A 20779-nucleotide genomic window follows, 5' to 3' on the forward strand; every position below is an offset into this window, starting at 1 on the left:
TTGGTTGCCCTATATAGGGAAAGAACAGTTGTTCTCAGGGAAGTGACAATTAAACCAGGACCTGCAGAATAAACAGGACGTGGGAAGACATAGATGCTGAGGGACTTGCATGTGCAACAACTCACAGGTAAAGGCATGTAGCCCATGCAAGGACTCTGGGAAATTCCTTTGGGAGTGATCCACACATCTCTTTCTTCATGCAAATCAAACTGCATGCATTTATTTTGTTTTTTTTTTTTTCCAGTTACACTCAAAGTCACAATGTAATATTAGGGACCTGTTCGCACTAATCTGGGGGGCTGCTATGGGTTAGTGCCATGTTCCAGTCCTATGCAATGGTTTAACTAGATATTTGACTTTTGTGTGTACTATTACTTCATGGGAAGAGGTCCTCGAATCTCATAAGTGAATCTACGACAGTCCCTAGGTTAGGGACTCTCTGTAATCTTATCTTCATGGTTTTATTACATTGAGGCAGACGGGTGATGAGTGATGATCCAGACTTATATTTCCATAAGTAAAACCATTCTCAATTCTAGTCCCAAGCTGATACTCACTTGACACTTTTTCGAGCCAAAGAATCTAGTCTTATCTGGCTGGGAAATTTGAACTAGTGCAGATCACACAAAGCAGCCAGCATTTGGCAGCTTTTGTGCACGGGCATCGAGCCACACTGCCTATCCCATTTTCATACAACATTGAAGATGATGAATTAATCCCTGCTGTGACTGACATCTGCAGCAATTTCCAACACAAAAGAACACAGAGGGAAAAAAAAAAAAACCCAATAACTGTTTGATACCCCAGAAACCAACAGCTATTCTGAGCACTTCTCTGACATGGGGGATTTGATGGAAGACCCAGCGAGAAATGTTGAGCACATGGTTTTGAGTTTTATCTACAAACCAGGAAAAACTTAAAGAACTAAATGGAAAACTAAATGCAAATGGCTCACTGAGGCAGCACAGGAACAGTTCTGGGCACATCTGAAAGCCACTGTGTAGGGAGAGGGTAGCATCAGTGTGCTATGTCGGTCTTGAGAGCAGAGGCACCAAGTCACTGATGCATGAGAGACTGTTCATTGCTGTGACAGTCATGACAAGAGCCTCTAGACATATGTGACCTCTGGTCCCTTGATATGTAGGTGCTACAAGTAAGGATATATTTTTAAATCTTTCAATTAATTTTAGCTAAAGTCTCCAATGGCTGGTAGTTACTGTGTCGGTGATGACACCTAAAGCAACGAATTCAAGAGCATTGCTCTTTAAAACCACGAGCTTCTAGCTTGTCCTGGTTAGTTTTTATTGTCAAGCTGACACACTCAAAAGTCACTTGGCAAGAGAGAGTTGGGACACTGCTCAGTTTAGATCGGCCTGTGACCCATGTTTATGAAGAACCATCTTGACTTGTAATTGACATAAGAGGGAGGGCCCAGCCCCCTGTGGGTGGAACTATCCCTAAGCAGGTAGGTCTGGGAGATAACAGAATGCTAACTAAGCATGAGCCCCAGGGAGTGAGCTAGGGAGCAGCATTCCTGTCTGGTCTCCCCTTCAGTTCTTGCTTTTGCATTCCTGTTTTGAATTCTGGCCCCGACTTCCCTCAGTGATGGACAATTACTAGGAAGGATAAATGGAAATAAGCCTTTTTCTTTCTAAGTTGCTTTGGGCAAGTGTTTTATCACAGCAACAGAAAGGAAACCAGAGCAAATTAGATGTATAATCCTAGCACTCAAAGGCAGAGGCAGAAGGAGAATGAGTTGCAGGTCAGTCTGAACTACAGAGTGAGACTGAAAAATGTCAAGAAGCCAGTAAGCCATCCCTGTGATTTTCTTAAAGAAGATATACCTTGTTTAATTATTATTCTGTGCTCAGCATGGTGTCTGACATGCAGCTGTTGGTTCATTTGTTTAAAAAGCTTATTAACAGACAATCGATAGAAGCTAGATCACATAAGACATTAGAGTATTTTCCTAAGAGTCTTCACCAAGTCTTATACCCACAAATTGCTCTCTACCAAGCATGCCTATTAGTGCAGTAAAGAAAGCCAACCAGCTCTGTAAACAGTTTCTTATTGTGCACCATGGAACCTCCTTTTGCACAATAACATTTGGCATCCCTTAGATCTAGCAGCTTCTGGGAAATATACTTTGGGAGATGCTGTAATAAGTGTCAGTAGAACTGAGAGGAAACCTTCTAGGTAGTTCCTAGAAGATAGGGACCTTTGATTTTCAATACAAATCAGTTGATATATGTTTACTGGATGGTGTAGCGCAAGTCAGAAGTAGTTGCTAAACCATTTGCATCCAGAGAACAGCAGCAGCAGGGCACATAACTGGAGACACTACCAGGCTGCTATCATGGACTGAGTAGGTCCTCAGAACCGGAAGACCATTGGCAGCTGAGAAGCAGAAGAAATCACAAGCAAAACAAAAATAGTTACATAAACGAATTAGTGTTTAAAAATGTTTTCATTTTATATTTTAAGCGAAAAGGTCAAATACTGAGAGTCTGTTATGATTAGACTATCACCCTCCATCCAAAGGATGAACTAATCTGAGATATGGGGTACTGTGAACCAGGCCAGGCATGGCTCCTGCAGGTGAGAAAGGAAAACTGATGGATGACACATGAATCTGATCCACACCAGGGTAGAGAGAGCAGCCTTAGTCACTCCTACTTTTGTGTTTTGTTAGCATCTTAGTAAAGAGGGATAAGAATTAACAGCCACAGAGAATAATTTCAGCAGAACTTTCTGTAGCTATTATACACTCATGCTTAAATTTGATAAACTTTGTAGAGGCCATTTCACGATTTAGATGAATTGTTTTCAACAAATCCCCTTTGTTCTCTTTAAAAGTTGAAGTTGGAAAACAACAACAGAGGTCTTTTCAGAGCAAGTGGAGGAATCTGGACCTTTTCTTTTCATTTAGTTTTAATTAATGTTAGTGGCCAGCGAGGAGAGGTCAGCTCTGTGCTTGGTTTTGGCAGAGGCTGTGAGCAGCTTCAGTCTTTGGTGGTGAAGCTGTAATGGCATAAATCTTTTTTGATAAATGATTCATGCTTGTGACAGAAAGCCTGAAAAAACCCAAGGAGTTATGTATATTTAAAAAAAAAAAAAAAAAAAAAAAAAAAACAGCATTTTCTGGAATTCCACTAAGAGAAAAACCAGTTGTTGAGCTGGGTCTGCATTGATAGTTTCCGTACATAATGGGTGAGGCAGGGAGACCCCGAATTTGCAGCCAGCCTAGGCTACAGAGCAAGACTCTGTCCCAAAAACAGAAACAAAAATCTCCCTCAAAACCAAATCCAAGTCTTTGCAAACAAATAACAACGAGAGAACAACTGCTCTTTTTGCTCCATTTCCTTCTTCCTTTATGGACATATGGTTATTAGTGACTCTGGAGTATGGTTCCAAATCCTGTTTTTATTATTGATTATCATATGCTGATAATGTTTCAGTTCGCATAATTTTAACTCTAACAAAATAATTTAGAGTGTAAAGTAAATTAGACCACATTTCACTTGTGACTCAGTTAAAAACCAAACCTACCTCCCCGCCCCCAAAAGAAACCAACCACCTACCTATAAACCAGAACCCAAAGCTCCTTGGACATCAATGGGGAGAATAAATAGGTCTGGCAAAGATATGCGACTGATTCTGTGCAAAGCAATTAATTGACAACAATTCTTTGCTACTTTTCAAAGACACACTTGAATAAGTCTGCCAAAGCTCCTAAGATGAACTCTGGCAGGCACTCTGGCTCACCTCTGGGGACCTGGGTTGCTGTGAATGGGCTGATGTCACCCTGTAGACACACACAAACACTCACACACATCATCTGAATTAGCAAAGTAAGTCTCATGAAGGCAGACTCAGCTTTTCTCTGGGTCAAGTACATCATTTTCCTGCCATGATGAGCTTCTGGGCAGGAAGGCTTCTAAACAAGGAAGGAAGGTCATCTTGGACAAGAGATGACAAGCCTGGGACTAAACAATGCCAAAAGATCAGAATCTCGGTCCATCTAGCCTACCCACTCTAGAGTTGATGTCCTTTGAAAATGGGGAAACTGAGACCCAGAGGCATTTTACGCCTTACCCAAGGTTAAACAAGTACTATGGTAACATGAGAGTGGAAATGTCACTGCACAGATTGCAGCTCTTTCTTCTGCAGTGCCTGAGGTTGAGCCATTCGGCTGAAAGCCCCGGAAGCGGCTGACACGCGGCTGTCTGGGGGCCTCCATCCAGACGATGCCCGAGAAGAAAGAACCCTTTCAAAGGCCCACAGTGGCTCTTCATCGCCAGCTATTCAGGCAGCAGCTTGGCTCATGCAACTGCTTTTCACTGTGCTGACCTGATCTGTGCTGCAGGCCAACCTTGGCTAGAGGACTCAGCAAGGCTGCTCCAAGGGAAGGGCAGGCCTGGCCTGGCCACCTCTTGGGGGTACAGGGTCAATCCCTGCATGGGTCCAGATGATTTATGGCTGGGCTTTCATGAGACAAGGCTTTCTACAACCTTGGTCCTCGAATTGTTTCCCTCCCCCCACCCTACCCCCAAAGCTCCCATGTTAACGAGGTAGTTTGGATGCTGAAAACTATGAACAATTGTTAGGCAGCAGGCATCTACCTAATAAGGGTGGGCTGATCAATGTGCTTCTGTGTAAATAAATGTCAGTAATGAGGGATGGCGAGGAACGAAGACCACATGTTTGCCTGTGTGGAGTGATGGTGACAAGGGCAAGGAGATGAAAAAAACACATGTGACAAGCTTAGTAGAGGTGCTGGTGAGATAAAGGTAAAGGTGCCTACCACCAAGCCTGTCACCCTGAGTTTGATCTCTGGACCCCGTATGGTGGAAGGAGAGAACCAACTTCTGCCAAGCAGTCCTGCAATCTTCCCACAGGCAGGCTCTAGTCCTGTCCTGACAGACCCACAGAATGGAAATTTGTGCCTTAGCACAACTCTTTGGTTGACTCCTCTACCCAATAGAGTCTGAAACAGAATGGCTGGAATTAAGTCCTAATTTCAACAACTGTAATTCTCAAAGAAGCCACGATCCTGCACCCATTTAAAAATACCACCCCAGGGGATTATGGTGCAGGTGGTGTGTGGACTGCCCTCCTGCCTTAACTGAAGATCTACTGATGCCAGTGCGCCTGGGGTAGCTTTTGCTATAAATAGCCTGCACCTCCAGGATCTTTACTGTTAGAGATAAAGAAATGGGAGTCTTGGTGAGAGACTAGGAAGGCCTTGGGCCAGGTCATTCGGGTGTCAGCAGGCACATTAGGATGAACTACTTCCCTCCAGTCTGTTACCAGTCTCTTTCTCCTTCAGCTCTTCATTCACAGCTAGTGCAGTGCTAACAGCCTTCTTTGAGTTTGCTTTTTTGTTTTTAGTGAAAGGCCATCAAAACGCTGGCTTGCTAGTCTTGTTTGCTAATGATAATTCTTATTAAATCAATTCTGTCAGCTGACTCCCCTCCCAGGACAGCCAGGGCCAACAGCAACCTGCCTGTTCAATCACAGGGCTGGCCCATTTTTCAATTACCAGCATCACTTAGGCTTCCTTTCCTCCAACTGTGAACTTGCTTGAATTTGGTCATCTTCAGCGGCTGCTCTTATATGAGAAATGGATTATCTCACCATCCTGCCAGCCTCCCTCTTCCTGCTGGAGAGCAAGCAGAATGGTGTGTTTCTCTGGGTTCCCCGGCTGCTGGCTGGCAGCAGAGGCTGAGTTAGGTTTCAGATGGGGCAATAAGGCAAGCTCTGGAAGCATTAAGTCCTGCCAACCTTCACTGGGTTGTCCAGGGTGACCTCTTTCCAGTTTTTGAATTCCCAATTGATTTCCTACTCAGAGGGCTGACAGGATGAACAATAGTCCCAGTTTGCTGGAGACCAAGGTTTTCCGAGAACATGGGATTTCAGCACTAAGATGGAGGGTGCTGGTTGGTTAGCTTGGGTCTGCGGTGCTAGGTAATGGCATGTGAGGCAGTACGAGAACACTCAACATTTCCTGGGTGAATGTCTAGGTGTTGTAGTCTTACCTTATGCTGTCAGACCTACAATTTAAACAGGTCCCTCCACTGCTCTGCATCTTAATTTGCTTTTAATCTTTATTATTAATCAGTCAGGATGAAACTGTAGTCCTTATAAATGAATAGCTAAATTGTAATTAAGAAACAAGGGTGGTACCAAGGAGGAACAGCTATGCATAATCTTTTTGAACACATCCTTAAACTACTCTTCCCAAATGTAAAAAAAAAAAAAAAAAAATTCAAGTATTTATTATGTATCAAGGACCATGGACAATTCAGGAACACATCTTATTTACTAGTTGCCTGCACAGAACTGGCGACCCCAAGGGAGAGACAGATACAAATACAATTAACTGTTTGCTCTAAGGCATCACTAGGATGGATAAAAGACCATGAGAGCCAGGGAAGGGAGAAGTGGAATTGCTCTACTTACTGAGTTCTAACCTCTGCAAATTCATTATCTAACTTAATATCTAACATTTCTTAAGCACTTACTGCGTGTTTCATCTGTCACTTTAATAATTCCATTTTGGTTACTCTGTGAATGAGGAAAATGGTGGTTTCAATATCTTGTTAAAGGTTACAAGTTAGTAAGTTTGGGGTTGGAGCCCCGGGTTTGAGTCTTATAGTCTTATGCTGGCTGTGTGTGTGATACTGAGTTTCCTACCCTTGTGGGGTCCTGGATCCTGCAGATAACCTATGTGCCAGATGCTCAGCTGGTGTTGCTCCAGTGCAATCATGTGACCCTTTGACATGGAAGACTGGCTGTACATGGTAGATGGGAGGGGAAGACCCAGGTGAGTTTAAGTTCTACACTGTGGAATTCCACGCATGACTCCAGGAATGGCCCGCTGGTGCTGGTGAACTTGTGGGAATGCTGATGTTTTAAAGGGGACTGGCTGAACAAATGCTACCCTTTGACCTCTGGCTGCATTACCCTACGAAGAAGGTATGACCAGAATTTAAAGGCAAAGCCCTGACTGTTCATCCTCCGGGGATGAAGAAGGTACTCATTATTGCATATTTTCTGGGCTGTGTTGTAAGTTTTCCCCAAACTTAGTTAGCTCTCTTACATAAAACATAATATCTGAACAAACTGTTTTGAGCATATGGAGTAGTTAGACTACACAAAATAAAAACTACATGGATTTTGGCTCAGTGGGTAAAGGCCTCTGCCACCAGGCTAGATGTCCAGATCCTGGGGCCCAGCAATGAAAAGAAAGAACTGACTCCCACAGTTGTTATCTGCCTCACATGTCTGCACTTGTGTGTAGCTGCATGTACACAAACACACATCTAAACACAAGCATACTCCCCCCACACACAATAAATTAATATAAGAAAATACAAATTTAAGTGTATTGATTTGATGCTAGGTCTGGGACTGCAATATGTACTTTACAACTTTGCAACACTAGACATAGAGTCTAATACTGAGATATCAATGAACAAAATGTCATTAGTGCCAATTCACAGGTACAACACTCTTAGTGATACTGGACATACTAAGCACTTGGGCCTGGCACCATCAATTGTTGTGGGTTTTAAAAATTACTTTATTCTATGTGTATGGGGCATTTCCCCTGCCTATATGTCTGTGCACCGTGTGCATACTTAGTGTCCACAAAAACCAGAACAGGTTGTCGAGTTTCCTGGAACTGGTGTTACAGACAGCTGTGAGCTGCTGTGAAGATCCTGGGATCAAACCGGGGTCCTCTGAAAAAGCAGCCCATGCTCTGAACAGCCCCTGGTGTTGCTATTTTGGGAACAGTTCTTTCTAAGAAGCCATGACTAGCCTGGAACTGTCCATGCAGACCAGGATAGCCTCAAAATTGTAGCTGTCCTCCTGAGTATGCTTTTAGAGTGTTGTGATTACAGGCATGCATCATCATGCCTGGCCATCACATGATCATTAAACCCAGAAACAGTCACAGCATCCAGGTTTGAGTGTGTAAAACCAAGCCAACACATAATTTCATGCAATTATTTTAAGACTACTTACCACTACTTATTACAATTAATTTTCCTGTCACCATGATCAACACAACATAAACGTGGGAAGAAAACAACGCTAAGTATGAGTTCAAGAAATACAAACTTGGAGTGGGGGGGGGCACCCAGTACTTCTTTGATCCCTTCCACCGATAACAATTCCTAGTAAGAATAATAATGGTTTTTTTTTTCTCCCAGGCCCCCTACAGAAGTCCTTAGTAGAATATTGGCTTGTTCCAGGCCTGGCAGCAGGGCTGGGACTGCAAGGCAGCTCCTGGCACTACCAGGTGCACCAGCTCCTGGGGCCTTCAGTAATAGAACACAACAGAGAGGTTTAAGCTAGCAAAGAATGGCTCTCTCTCCCGGCTGACTTAGCCCCTCTCCCCGACAATAGCCATTATGCGGCTGTGTATAAAGGAGAACTTGATACTCAGCCCTATCCTTCTAATGTTTATTTGTTAACGTAGCAACACTGAAAGTCTGAGCATCTAGCAGAGCTCTTGCTTCTGGCAGCCCCTGGGGACTTGTTCCCATCCACCTGGGTGCGGCGATGACGGATGACGACGACCTGACTCCATGGCCCAGCAGCAGCACTTTTGTGTCTCTTCGATTAAAGGCCCCTCTCTTTCCACTGCCCTTGACATTTCCTGAGATTAGCTTTATCAACAGTTTCCAGTCTTTACACTCCCCTGAGTTGTTTGTACAACCTTTACTCTCATGGTGGTTATTTACACTCTCAAGTGGTCTTCATACAGAACAGACTAGCAAACACACCACCAGCGCCTTTACGTCTTTTGCTATGTGAATCCAACAGTGATGCTCAGAGATAACTTGGGGGCTGTCCCCAAATGCTTTCTAAGATCCTAGTGGAAAGAAAGTGAAGATACCACCTATTCTTTAACCAATGACGGGAGAGACATCGAAACTATAGGTAAAGCAATGTGTTTGGTGTGTATTCCTTGGTGTAATTGTAGACCATGAATTAAACTCCTAAAGGCAGCATGAGATTCACCAACATCTTCTTTAACAGATATACAGTACATGCATAGTTAATATGTCTTTTATTTTTTAATCTTTCTTTCTTTCTTTCTTTTGCATTTTGCTTCTATAATCCCTGGGACCTTGCTGACCCTGAGTGGGAACCCTCTCTCCCATAGTTAGTTAACATCTGAGGTGGCAAACTATTTACTCATGACTTGTTCATACAAAGCCAATCTAGAGCCCACAGCCAAACACCTCCCACATGAGGTTATCAGACCAAAGATGGCAGGGCAAAGCAACAGACGACTGGAACAGCCTGTGTGCCGCAAGCATGCTGGTATACTCTACGACCATTCCTCTGTCCCCTCTGGTTCCTACCTGATTTGCTGCTTCTTCACAGAGCTGGGCTCAGCTCTTATTGTAGGGATACGTGAATATAACACAGTATCTTTTCAGTGGTAGTCATGTGAGCTGTAGACCTCAGGTATCAACTAACAATAAAACATCATTTCAATTGTGCAGACAAAGAAAGAAGGGTAAATAGTAGAACAGACAACTGGGCCCTGTATTTAGTCAATATTCAAAAAGACTTGGATAAAACTTACTTTGCCAACTATATTTAGCAAAACCACACTTTAATTTTCTCAAGGAAAAAGAAACCATGGCTTTATTATAAAGCAATGCCTCCTACTGGGTAAAAAGGTACTCACTAGCAGCACTGGGGATGGCTGTGAGACAAGCATCTTCATTTGAGTGAACCTGTTACAAAGGCTTTGAGAGTCCTTGGTTCCTCAAACACATACTAAAGCCAACAGTGAAAGGGAAGAAAATAAAAGCAGGGTATGGAGGGAGAGCCCAGTGGTTAAGAGCACCTGTTGCTCTTTCAGAGGACTCAGGTTCGATTCCCAGCACCCACATGGCAGCTCACAACCACCTGTAACTCTAGTTCCAGGAGATCTGAGACCCTCTTCTGGCCTCCATAGGCACCGCATGCACACATGGTATACAAACATACATGCAGGCAAAACACGGCTACACAAATAAAAATAAATCTCTTTCAAAAACAATAAAATGAAGTCAGACTCCACTCATCTATATAACAAGCTAGAGCTTGATCTCAAATGTTCTTAATTTCAAATGATATACCTACGATGACTTTACCCAGGTGATTCAGTATAAAGAACAAATTTTCCAAGACACAGAGCTCTTTCTTAAGGCTCGTTTCTTTCTGTGACATAAGAAGTTTAATTTGACTTTGTGCACCAGCAGCTGACATACAGTGGGTATTAAATGGTCATTTACTGACTAAGGAAATAATTGTTTCTGATCATCCCTGACTAATAGTGATAGATCAAAGAAATGCCTCAACTGGACAGTGGTGGTGCACACCTTTAATCCCAGCACTTGGGAGACAGAGGCAGGCAAATCTCCCTGAGTTCGAGGCCAGCCTGGTCTACAGATCAAGTTCTGGGACAGCCAGGGCTATTACAGAGAAGCCCTCAAAGAACCAAAATAAAACCTGGGGGTTAGCGGGTGGGTGTCTCTAAGAAATTCAGTAAATGACTTTTTTCAGAGTTGAGCATTAAACCTAGCTTCCTGGCCCAAGTCATTATGTAGGAACAATGTCACCACATTGTCCCACCTCCTGGAGAGCAACTTCAGACACTTACCTGGTTGCAGTAGACATTTTGATGTACCCAGTCTATTGCTGATCACTGTGCCCTGTGTAATTCTGCAGCTCCACCCTATCACCCACTTTCCCTGGTTCTCACAGTGTATGACGTCATAACGCCGAGACACTTACCAAGGGTTCCAGCTCCTTGCGGTCTATGAGGTTCATCTCTGTGACGAAGTAATAGAAGTGTTTGTAGCAGGTGTTGACATGAGCCTCTGCACCCATCACAATGACCCGGTCAAAGTGGTGAATGTAGACGTGGACGAAGACCCGGAAAAGACGGCACAGGATCTTCTTGCAGATCTGAAGGAAGTTCTTTGGGAAGGGAACACCTAGAGGAACAAAAAGAAAAAGGTATGAAGCCAATAGGAAGGATCTTCCCACCCTTACCTCCAAGAGGAGAAATGTGGGGGCTGGGGATGCTGTGGTGGGGAGGGGAACTGGTACTCCCTACTAGCACACAGGAGCCAAGGGGAAAAGGACTGTAGCAGATTAAAAAACACTGTCCCACTTCCAGCTCCAAGTGGATGGCTGCCCTACTCCAGCCTCCAGGGGCCAGAGAGGGATGGAGATTCGGGGGTATCAGAACTTTGGGTTTTTCAGGGTAATTTCAGAAACCTGGAGTTTTGTGTAAACCTATTGTCTTTTAAAAAGGTTAACAACTAGTCTGAAGTTTTGAAAATTCCTGCCATTAAGACAAAACACCTCTCTGCATTAGATGCACCCCACAAAGCTACCCATTTGCAAATTTGGATTGAAAGTGTTTCCCACAGCATTGCCTCCAAGGTGAACAATTCTCAGATGGCACAGCACCTCTCACTCCGCTCCATCTCTTTGAAGGGCTATGTTTCTGTGATGGAGAAAGGGCAGGTGGCTGGAAGAGTCCCTCAAGTTTCCCAGTCTGATGACCACAACTTCCGGGGTGGGGGGGGGGAGGGGAGATGAGGCAGCAGGCAGCAGTGTAACAAGTATGGTTTTTTCCGCCCGCCACCGCTGGTCATGTCCCGCCGCCATGCCACCAGCCCCAAATAACACACAGAGACTCTGTATTTGATACAATACTGATGGCCCGGTTACTTGTTTCTTATCGGCTAGCCCTGCCTTTAATTATTAACCCATTTCTGCTGATCTATGTATTTCTCTTACCGGGGAGCCGGCGGCATACTGTTTTCTTCCGACTCTCCATCTTGACTCCTCCCTCCTACTTCCTATTTCCTCCTTGTCTCCTAGTCCCTCCTATCTTCCTTTCCTATTGGCCAACAGTGCTTTATTATTAACCAGTATGAGAAACATATATACATAATGGCATCTCCCATCATCTCCTCTTTTCTGTTTAAATAAAAAGAAGGGTTTTAACCTTAACATAGCAAAATATATAACACAACAGTTATCAAATAAGAATCACAGTTAACAATATTTAATCCATTAACATTTATCAAGATTAAAAGAAACTATTCTATCATCTATCCTATATTTGTGAGTCCAAAGTCCTATTTGTAACTTATCTGTAAACCTAACTAAGGAAAACTATAACCATAACTATCTGTCTTCAACTCCTTCAAAGACCACAGAAGGATAGTATATAAACTCTAGAAATGACAGAGACAACTCACTGCCTGGTCACCCGAAGTTCTTTTGTAATCTTCCATCTTCAGCCCATAGGCCATAGTGTGTCTAGCAGACTCTTCAGCAACGCAGGAAACTGTCTTCTTGTATTGGCAGTTTATCAGTCACTTTTCTCTGTTTCCTGCATACTGTCTCGCAGACTCTTCCATGAAGCAGGAACTCTGTAGCAATGTCCATCTTGAATCAGCAGTCACTTTTCTGTGAGTCCTGCATGTCCAGTTTATACAGCACAAAGTCAAACATTCCACACAAGAGCAGTATCTTGTCCAAATGGCTAGTCTTGCCGTATTGGAAGTAAACTCCATAATGAGTTTCTTCAATGTCCATCTTCCTTTTTGACGCAGGTGGTGTTACCAGGAGCATTTATGTCTCATTGTCAAGTAAAACCCTAAATTATTTTAAATGCCATATTCTGTAGGTCTTTGAAAGGTTTGAAGAATGCCTATTCATCTCAAATACATCTCTGTATATCTAGAAAACTTAACTAACTTAACTATAATATCTGACTATCATAGGTACTTATCTATAATCTGTACTACATTATACATTACATTTCTAAATAAGCTATACAAACAAGAGGAGAAATATACATATGACAAAATTGACCTTAAATTGTATCAATAAATGAAAATCCATTCCAAAGCAAACTATGCATATCTATATCATAATTCCCTTTTTACCTTTAAAAAGAACTGGCTGTGATCATTAACCATTTATACCCAAGTCCATTTAAATGAAAACAAACATTTATAAATATTTGGGAATTTGGGCGCCGTTCTTTCCAAACTACTTCCTGCTGATAGGGGGCGCTGTTATGGGGATCCTAAGAAGTTGCAGAAATCCTGGCTGTAATCTGTAAGTCTGCCTTATTCAAGTTGTTTTGAATGTTGGATCATCAGGAACTCTGTTTCAGGGGGTCTGGCTTGCTCAAACCACATTAGTCTGGAAGGAATCCACAGCTTTTCAATTTCTGTGGAAACAAAAATAGAAATCCTTTTCCCCAGTAACTTGTCCTTGAACTTAAATGTTTGAGTCAAAGCATTTTTAAAATATATAAATTGAATTAATCCAGCAGCATTTCCTTTATCAGTTGTTATTTTCTCAGCAGTCAAACAATGTAGAGACAACACAATAGCATACATTAACCAGATTCTCTCTGAGCTTTTCATCTTTACGTGCCTTTATTATTACTCTGTTTATTTTACTTTTATTTTTTCATTTTTTGACATAGGGTTTCACTGTGTAACTCTTATCTGTCCTGGAATTCACTCTGCATACCAGGTTTACTTTGAAATCACAAGAGATCTGCTTGCCTCTGTCTCCTGAGCACTGGGATTAAAGGCGTGTGCTACAACACCCAGTTCCTCTTTGTCTCTTTAAAAACATTTTTTTCATGTCTACGTATATTTTAAAACACACTGTAAACCTTTAGAGGTTTTTAATATGAATCTGTCTTTACTGTAAATCTTTATCTTCGTCTGGCCACAAGTCTTTTATCTGGTAAAGAACAACATTGCTAAAATGAAAGTCATAGCTGTGTCAGCCGCGGTTTACCAAAGATGGTGGCGGGTACTTTTACCAGCACTGAGAGCTGCGCTCACTGCCTTGATCTGCATGCTGCCGGCTTGGAGATGTGGTCACTGCCATTGCCATCTCTCATACACACCAATAAATTGTTAGCTGTGCTTTGTAAAAGCCATGCGGTTTTTTGCTCCTATGCTGAGTCAGGAACCTTCCCTTAAAGGAGCCGCACAAATATCTGCTTATCTCTTGCAAAGCAGAGTCCAACAGAGAAAAATGCTGATACCAAGAAACCTTGCTTGTCTCTGTTCTTTTGTTTCTAAAATCCTTTTTTTTAAGCTTCTATTAAATTTTAAGTGTAAGTAAGTTCTTACTAGCCACGTTGGGCGCCATCTGTAACAAGTATGGTTTTTTCCGCCCGCCACCGCTGGTCATGTCCCGCCGCCATGCCACCAGCCCCAAATAACACACAGAGACTCTGTATTTGATACAATACTGATGGCCCGGTTACTTGTTTCTTATCGGCTAGCCCTGCCTTTAATTATTAACCCATTTCTGCTGATCTATGTATTTCTCTTACCGGGGAGCCGGCGGCATACTGTTTTCTTCCGACTCTCCATCTTGACTCCTCCCTCCTACTTCCTATTTCCTCCTTGTCTCCTAGTCCCTCCTATCTTCCTTTCCTATTGGCCAACAGTGCTTTATTATTAACCAGTATGAGAAACATATATACATAATGGCATCTCCCATCACAGCAGGATGGCCCTTCCCTTCTCCTCTCTTTCTCTCTCTGATAAACTACTCATACTCTTGTTATTTACCCTGCTTTTAATAGGAAGCCTCTTGTAGTGGACTTCAAAGTTAAGACTGTTTGAATTCCTGCTCAGCCCCTTCACCAGCTCTATGACCAGGGTCAGTTATTTTTCCTTGGTTTTTCAGCTCTATAGGAGATGTCAGAGCGAGGCTTTTCTTGCAGGTGGGGAGGGTGTCACAGTGTGTAAGGTCTTCCTATAGTGCCTAGAACATAGTGGGAGCTCACAAATGGGGCTGATCCCATCTCTCTGCATCCAGCCAGTGTTACAAGGAACATTTTCTTGTCCAGGGAAGACAGGTGTAACCACCAGCTCCCAGGTCACAGTAGAGGTTTGCCATAAGGATGACCCAGGTCCTTGGAAGCCTGGGATTCTGCTTTTAACAGTGAAGTTATCTGCTGTGAGATGTTCTGTCGGGGAATCTCCTGGCATTCAGTTGTGATGGGATCTGCCTGCCTCTCCAGATTCCTGCATGGATACCAGCTTTTCTTGAATGTCAAAGTCAACACATGAAAAAACCCACGGAGAATGTGGGCTCTGCATAATGGGCTGAATGATGTGGCAACAGGTGTCATGACTCAGAGATGAAGTAAACCCTGCGCAAAGACTTGAGTTTTGGAGCTTTCTCTGTTGAAATGGGGCCACTAACCCACCACTAAATGTTGGGGGCCCAGAATCTTCGAAAGAGAGTCCTATATATATGATTGCACTCCCTTTAAGACAAGTGAGGCAAGCTGCAGAAGGCTGAATATGCCATCTTTACCTGTGAAGTAGTTTTATTATTCCTATTTCACAGATGAATAATGGAGGCTCTGAAGTATGTGCTGTAGTTTTATACAACAATGGGGCTGGGATTTCAAATCAGTCAAATTCTAAAATCCAAAGTACAGGTTCCTTTGCAGTTTGACTTGACTCTGGACCTGTGTGAGAGACACCACTCAACTGTTCAGCATAATGAAGCATCTCAGATTTATTCTTCAATAGCACAGGGTCACAAACAAGCAAATAAGTGGTGATGGGGAGAGCAGGCCAAGGAGAAGTCCACTGCACCAGAAGATGCCCTCCCAGGAACAGGTCAGCTAGTGGGTACTTAGCTGCCAATGGGGAGAAATGCTTTTGGAAGAAGGGAGAACGTTGTAATGAAGAACAATTTTATGTAGTTTGTATGGTAGAAGAAAGAATCTGAAATTCCTCTTTCCCCAATCATTAACTCCATTTGTTCTTTCAATCTAAGTTTCTGAATAATGAAAGATAAGCTTCAGTAATTGCATCCAATTAGAAAGTTATGTAGGACAGTCTTCACTGCAGTGCACTGCATGCCTTAGGACAGTGTCCTCCCACAGTCTTCACTGCAGCAGACTGCATGCCTTAGATGTTTCTAGCTAAACCTTGACTAGTTTTATGATAACCCAGGCACAGGCATGACAGTCAACCTGGACAGGTAGATAAGAACTGAGATGGAAAATGAGAAAGATGACCGGCAGGTCTCTAAGTGATTTACAGTTGAGAACTAAGTCTTGAGAATATGCCTTTCCTCTGTCCTATCCATCTATCTCACATCCTGTGACTCTCAGATTAAGGCTGGGAAAATTTAAGATTCCGAGAAGAAAACATATTCAGATGAGTGATCTACTAAGAAGTGACAGATAAAAAAACCCCAGGACTTTGATGCCCTTGGGTCATGTGGTGTGCCTTCGTCTTTACAACTGAACCAGTCCTGAAACAGAATCAGTGAGCCCAAAGTAGGATTAGGATGAGCTCAGATTCCAAAATGAGAGGAGGGAACATGTCTGGGCAGAGGTCAGAATCCAAGGCACTCACTCATGAGGTTCCAGCAGGTCAGGGAACTGGGGCAAAGGTTAGGTGGGTCTGTGGGCTGGGTGCTGACGAGACATCTCCACAGCCCTGGCTGCTATTCTAGAGGTCTTGGTACTCTGTCAGGAGCCAGCATTCAAACAAAGCCCTGCTGAGTTTATGAACTGTCTCACCGCAATGTTCTGATCTCCAAGCCACATTCAGTGAGAGTTAAACCTAGCACAGAATATAACTCCTCGGCAGCCTGTGCAGACTTCCCTTTGATCTCTGACTTAGTAAATCTCTTTTCTCCCAAAGAAAATTAAATACAAATTCCAGTAAATTCCGAGCTTGAACCCATCTTTTTCTTACTCGCTTTTTCTTTTCTTTCCTCCCTGCCAGTAGGCCCTCAAACACCCATGAATATTTCATTTTCAGACTCTACTAAAGAAAAACAAACTGTTGCTTTTGTGATTCCTCTTTTATAGACCAGAAAAAAGTATGCATACACACCATACACACACACACACACAGAGAGAGAGAGAGAGAGAGAGAGAGAGAGAGAGAGAAAGCTTTAGAGAAAACAGAAGGTTGGCATAAGGTCCAAAGCTAAATGGGCAGTTTCAGAGCTATAAGATGTTCATTCTTTCTCCTGGTCAGAAAAACCAACACTTGGCAAAGAGACTGTGGCCTGTTGTCAGTGCTGGGCTGAACCTTGGGCTCTGGAGGAACAGAGCAGAAGGACCTGTCTCTACAGACTTTGGAGAACTCTCTCCAAATATCGTAAGTTCCACAAACAAGTTGGTGATTCCTCAATGTTTGTAGACACCTAGTCAATGACTGTTCTTCCCTCATCCTGAGTCAGGTCTTTGGCATCTGTTGTCTGTCTCCTGAGGTCTTCTTGTGCAGGTCACAGACATAGCACAGCTATTAAGACTACTGCTTTGGCGCTATGCCCTCCACAAGGACAGGGGTTGCATCAGTCTCCCTCATAGAGGGCTCCTTATGGCCCATCAGGATGGGTATGAAATACCTACTCTCCAGTAGGGTAGAGATCCTCTGTCATCACCTGACAGTGACATCAAAGCTCAGAAAGGGAAAGGACCAACTCAGGGCTTTCAGACCTTCCAGGGCATGAGATGAAAGGGGTCTGAATTCAAGGGTGAAAATTCTAGAGACTGTTGCTTTCCACCATGTGGGGGAGCTTTACAGAGTTCTCATGGCTCCTTTTATCCCATCCAAATGGCAGGATCAAAGATACAAACTTGTTGGAAGCTGAAGGTGGAATATGGTAGCCTGGCTCTTACTTCTCCAAATCTAAGTGCCAGTGCTAGGACACTATTGATCATCCCTGTGTCAGATTCCAGCTGTGGAACCTCCATGCTGCCCACCCCAGGGCAGGCTTGCTATTTTAACTTCCAGGAAACTCAGTATCCTTAGCTGAGGAAATGTGATACTGAAAGGCTTGGTTGAAGCTCAGTGCAAGCAGACACAGTGGACAGAGCTGGATGGTCCTGTTGTTATAGCCACCTCTTCCTTGTCATAGTTGGGATGGTCGGGGGTGGGGTGGGGGGATGAAACAGGACAGGTGAAGATGCCCAAAGACAAAGATTTCTCTGAAAAGCGGATTTGGAAGAACACTGGTATTTGGGCACACCATGTGAGCTGTCCAAGGAGCTTGTCATGACACAGGAAACCCCAGTAGATCCTTCAGGGACCCAATCTTGTGTCAGTCACAACAACTAGAAATGTCCACCTTTCTTCTTTAAGCCATCATGCAGATTTGAGGGCATTTGTCCTGTCCCTTTGTCTTTGGAGTTCAGTAATAGGCGTGTACATGTGAAAATCCCTCTACAAGTCATAAAAATCACTCATTCTTAATAGCTCTGAGTAAAAACAATATCCCACACACGTGAGAAAAGAAAACAGACCTTTGGCAGCAATGCTGAGAACATACCATTTCCAGAATTCTTGCAAGACAAAATGCAGTTGGATCACAAGGGGGAAGAAATGAACACAGATGTTTCTTAAGACTTTACATGCCCTCGTCTTTGTTTACTCGCTTGCTCTTCATGCCCAGCCCCATTGCCCAGCCTCCTAAAAACTGTCCTAATCTGCAGAAGCCCCATGCTCTCCATGATGAGGAGGCACACGCAGCTGCAGGGAGCGGAGCTCTTCCAGCAGATGTTTCGTGTTATCTCGGTGTGCGCCTCAAGAAAGTGTCTGTTCACTATGCCAAAGAAAACAATTGCATGGAACAGGACTTTGTTCCTCTGCCGAAAAAGAAAAACGTCCCCAAACAAGCTGACAGCTGCAAATGGTTAGAAATAAACCGGCCACCCTTCTACTCTTCATCTCCCTTCCCCTGTCCTTCCCCAGCCCCTTTGTGTTGTCCTCTAGTCTCTCACAGTGGTTGGAGCAAAAGAAAGGAAAAGATTAACATGTGATTATATGTTCTAAACAGATTATTAATCTGTTCAGACGTGCTATTTTCCAGGCATAGAAAGTGCTGTTTCAGCCACACAAAGGAGCGCAACTGTAAATACAATATGCTCCTTCTGCCTCTCCAGCACCCCTTCCCGGCTACCACAGGCTGCCCTTCATCCACACATGCCCTCATGGCTGCCTCTGCTCTCCCCTGTCTATGGATACAGAGATGGAAGCAGACTGAGGAAGACCTAAGAAAATTAGAGTACAGTAGTCCTTATGGATGGACAATAAAAGCAATAAGGGAGAAAGAAGGGAAGGAGGCAGGCAGGCAGGCAGTTCCTCAGTAGTTTGGGATGGGAATGGTGGCCTATGAATGTAACCCCAGTACTCAAAAGGACCAAGACCTTTGTCTTGGATATGATATTTTGAGTGTCCTCACAACAATATCCTTTCTTCATTAGCAGTGTCTTCCATTTTTGTGAAGGGTCATTAGTCTCACATCTTGTCTGGACTGATTCTCATCTATAAAGCACTCTTTAACCACAGGGCCCCTCCCAGCTTGGGCCACCAGCACTGTCTCCTGCAGCATCTCCTGTGAGGTGCATGCAGCCTCCCCTACCAGGCTCCCCTGTGTTATTAGTGCCTTCTCTCTCCAGCTGGCAGGTGGGAAACCTTCCTGATGTGCAAATTTAACCAAGAAATCAGTCTGTATAGAACTCCAAGGCCACTGGCTTCCTGCCTCCAGGGTGAAATAAAGCTAGTAAGTGTGGATTTCACACATATGCGCCTATCTATCTGCAGAGAATCATCTCTGGATCTTACAGTCTGTAGCTATACTGCAGCCATTAGGAGCCAAGATTCTCCTGCTTGCGTCTGACTCCAGGGCTTAGTTGGATTTCTTGTCACATACCACAGTGTTGGGTTTTGGGCTTTGTATTCTGTTTTGAAGATAATGACTTTTACATATAAATGTATGTATGTACACTGTTTGCATGCCTGGTATCCACGGAGGCCAAAAGAGGGCACTGGATCCTCTGGAACTGGAATTAACAGAAAGCACTGGATTCCATGTAAAAGCTGGAATCGAACCTGAGTCCTCTGCAAGAACTATGGAGCCATCTCTTCACTAGCAACCTCTTTAAAAATACTTCTAAAAAAAATTTAATTACGTGTATTTACAGTGGAGGCTGCACTAGAGTGCAGTGTCTGAGGAGTTGTCAATGAGCTAGAGTTACAGGAAGCCATGAGCCACCTCCCTGAGGTGCTGAGAATTGAACTCAATCTCTGTAAGAGTAGCACAGTCTCTTAACCCCTAGCTAGCTCTGCAGTTCTCCATGGATTTTTGTCTGGCTAACTCCCACTTGTTATTCAAAGTTCAACCAAACCATTATTTCTTCCAGACTGTTCTCCCAGCTCACCCCACCCTCAGTCTAGTTGCCTAACACCCTGTATTTCTTCCACAGTGGTACTTAACATACTATCTTACATCATCTTTACCCCCCCTCCTAGAAGACTACAACATTTGTAACATCAGAGAATGTATCTGTTCACAGTTATATCCCTGTACCGTACCCAGCAAGTTCTCAGGAAGTATTCATTGGCTAAATACAATTTATAGTCATCCTCAAATTCACATGCTGTCTTCACTGCCACCAGTGACAGCACTGGCAGGGGCTGGTGACAATAAGATCAGGAGAGCAGCCCCTCCCTTAAGAAAAGTGTGGTGGCACACGCCTTTAATCCCAGCACTTGGAAGGCAGATGCAGGCGAATCTCTGAGTTCAAGGACAGGATGTTTCAGGACAGCCAGGACTACAAAGAGTAACCCTGTCTCAAAGACAAAAGGAAGGGAGGGAGGTCACAGCAGACCTGTCTATGAACCAGGCCCTCATCAGATCTGCATGGCTGTGACTGTGTGGA

At 43.6% G+C, this 20779-nt stretch overlaps 1 protein-coding gene across 3 annotated transcripts in view; it reads right to left on the reverse strand.

Annotated features, from left to right (window-relative positions):
* The window catches only part of Mob3b (MOB kinase activator 3B), a 172336-nt gene that overhangs the window by 19353 nt on the left and 132204 nt on the right, over nucleotides 1–20779 (reverse strand). For all 3 annotated transcript variants that reach the window (XM_051187515.1, XM_051187516.1, XM_051187517.1), the window contains exon 3: nucleotides 10807–11009. In XM_051187515.1, coding sequence (XP_051043472.1) covers nucleotides 10807–11009 — 203 coding nt within the window. The remainder of the gene's footprint in view (nucleotides 1–10806; nucleotides 11010–20779) is intronic.

The sequence above is a fragment of the Phodopus roborovskii genome, unplaced genomic scaffold (genome assembly GCF_943737965.1).
Source record: "Phodopus roborovskii unplaced genomic scaffold, PHOROB, whole genome shotgun sequence".
Classification (NCBI taxonomy): domain Eukaryota; kingdom Metazoa; phylum Chordata; class Mammalia; order Rodentia; family Cricetidae; genus Phodopus; species Phodopus roborovskii.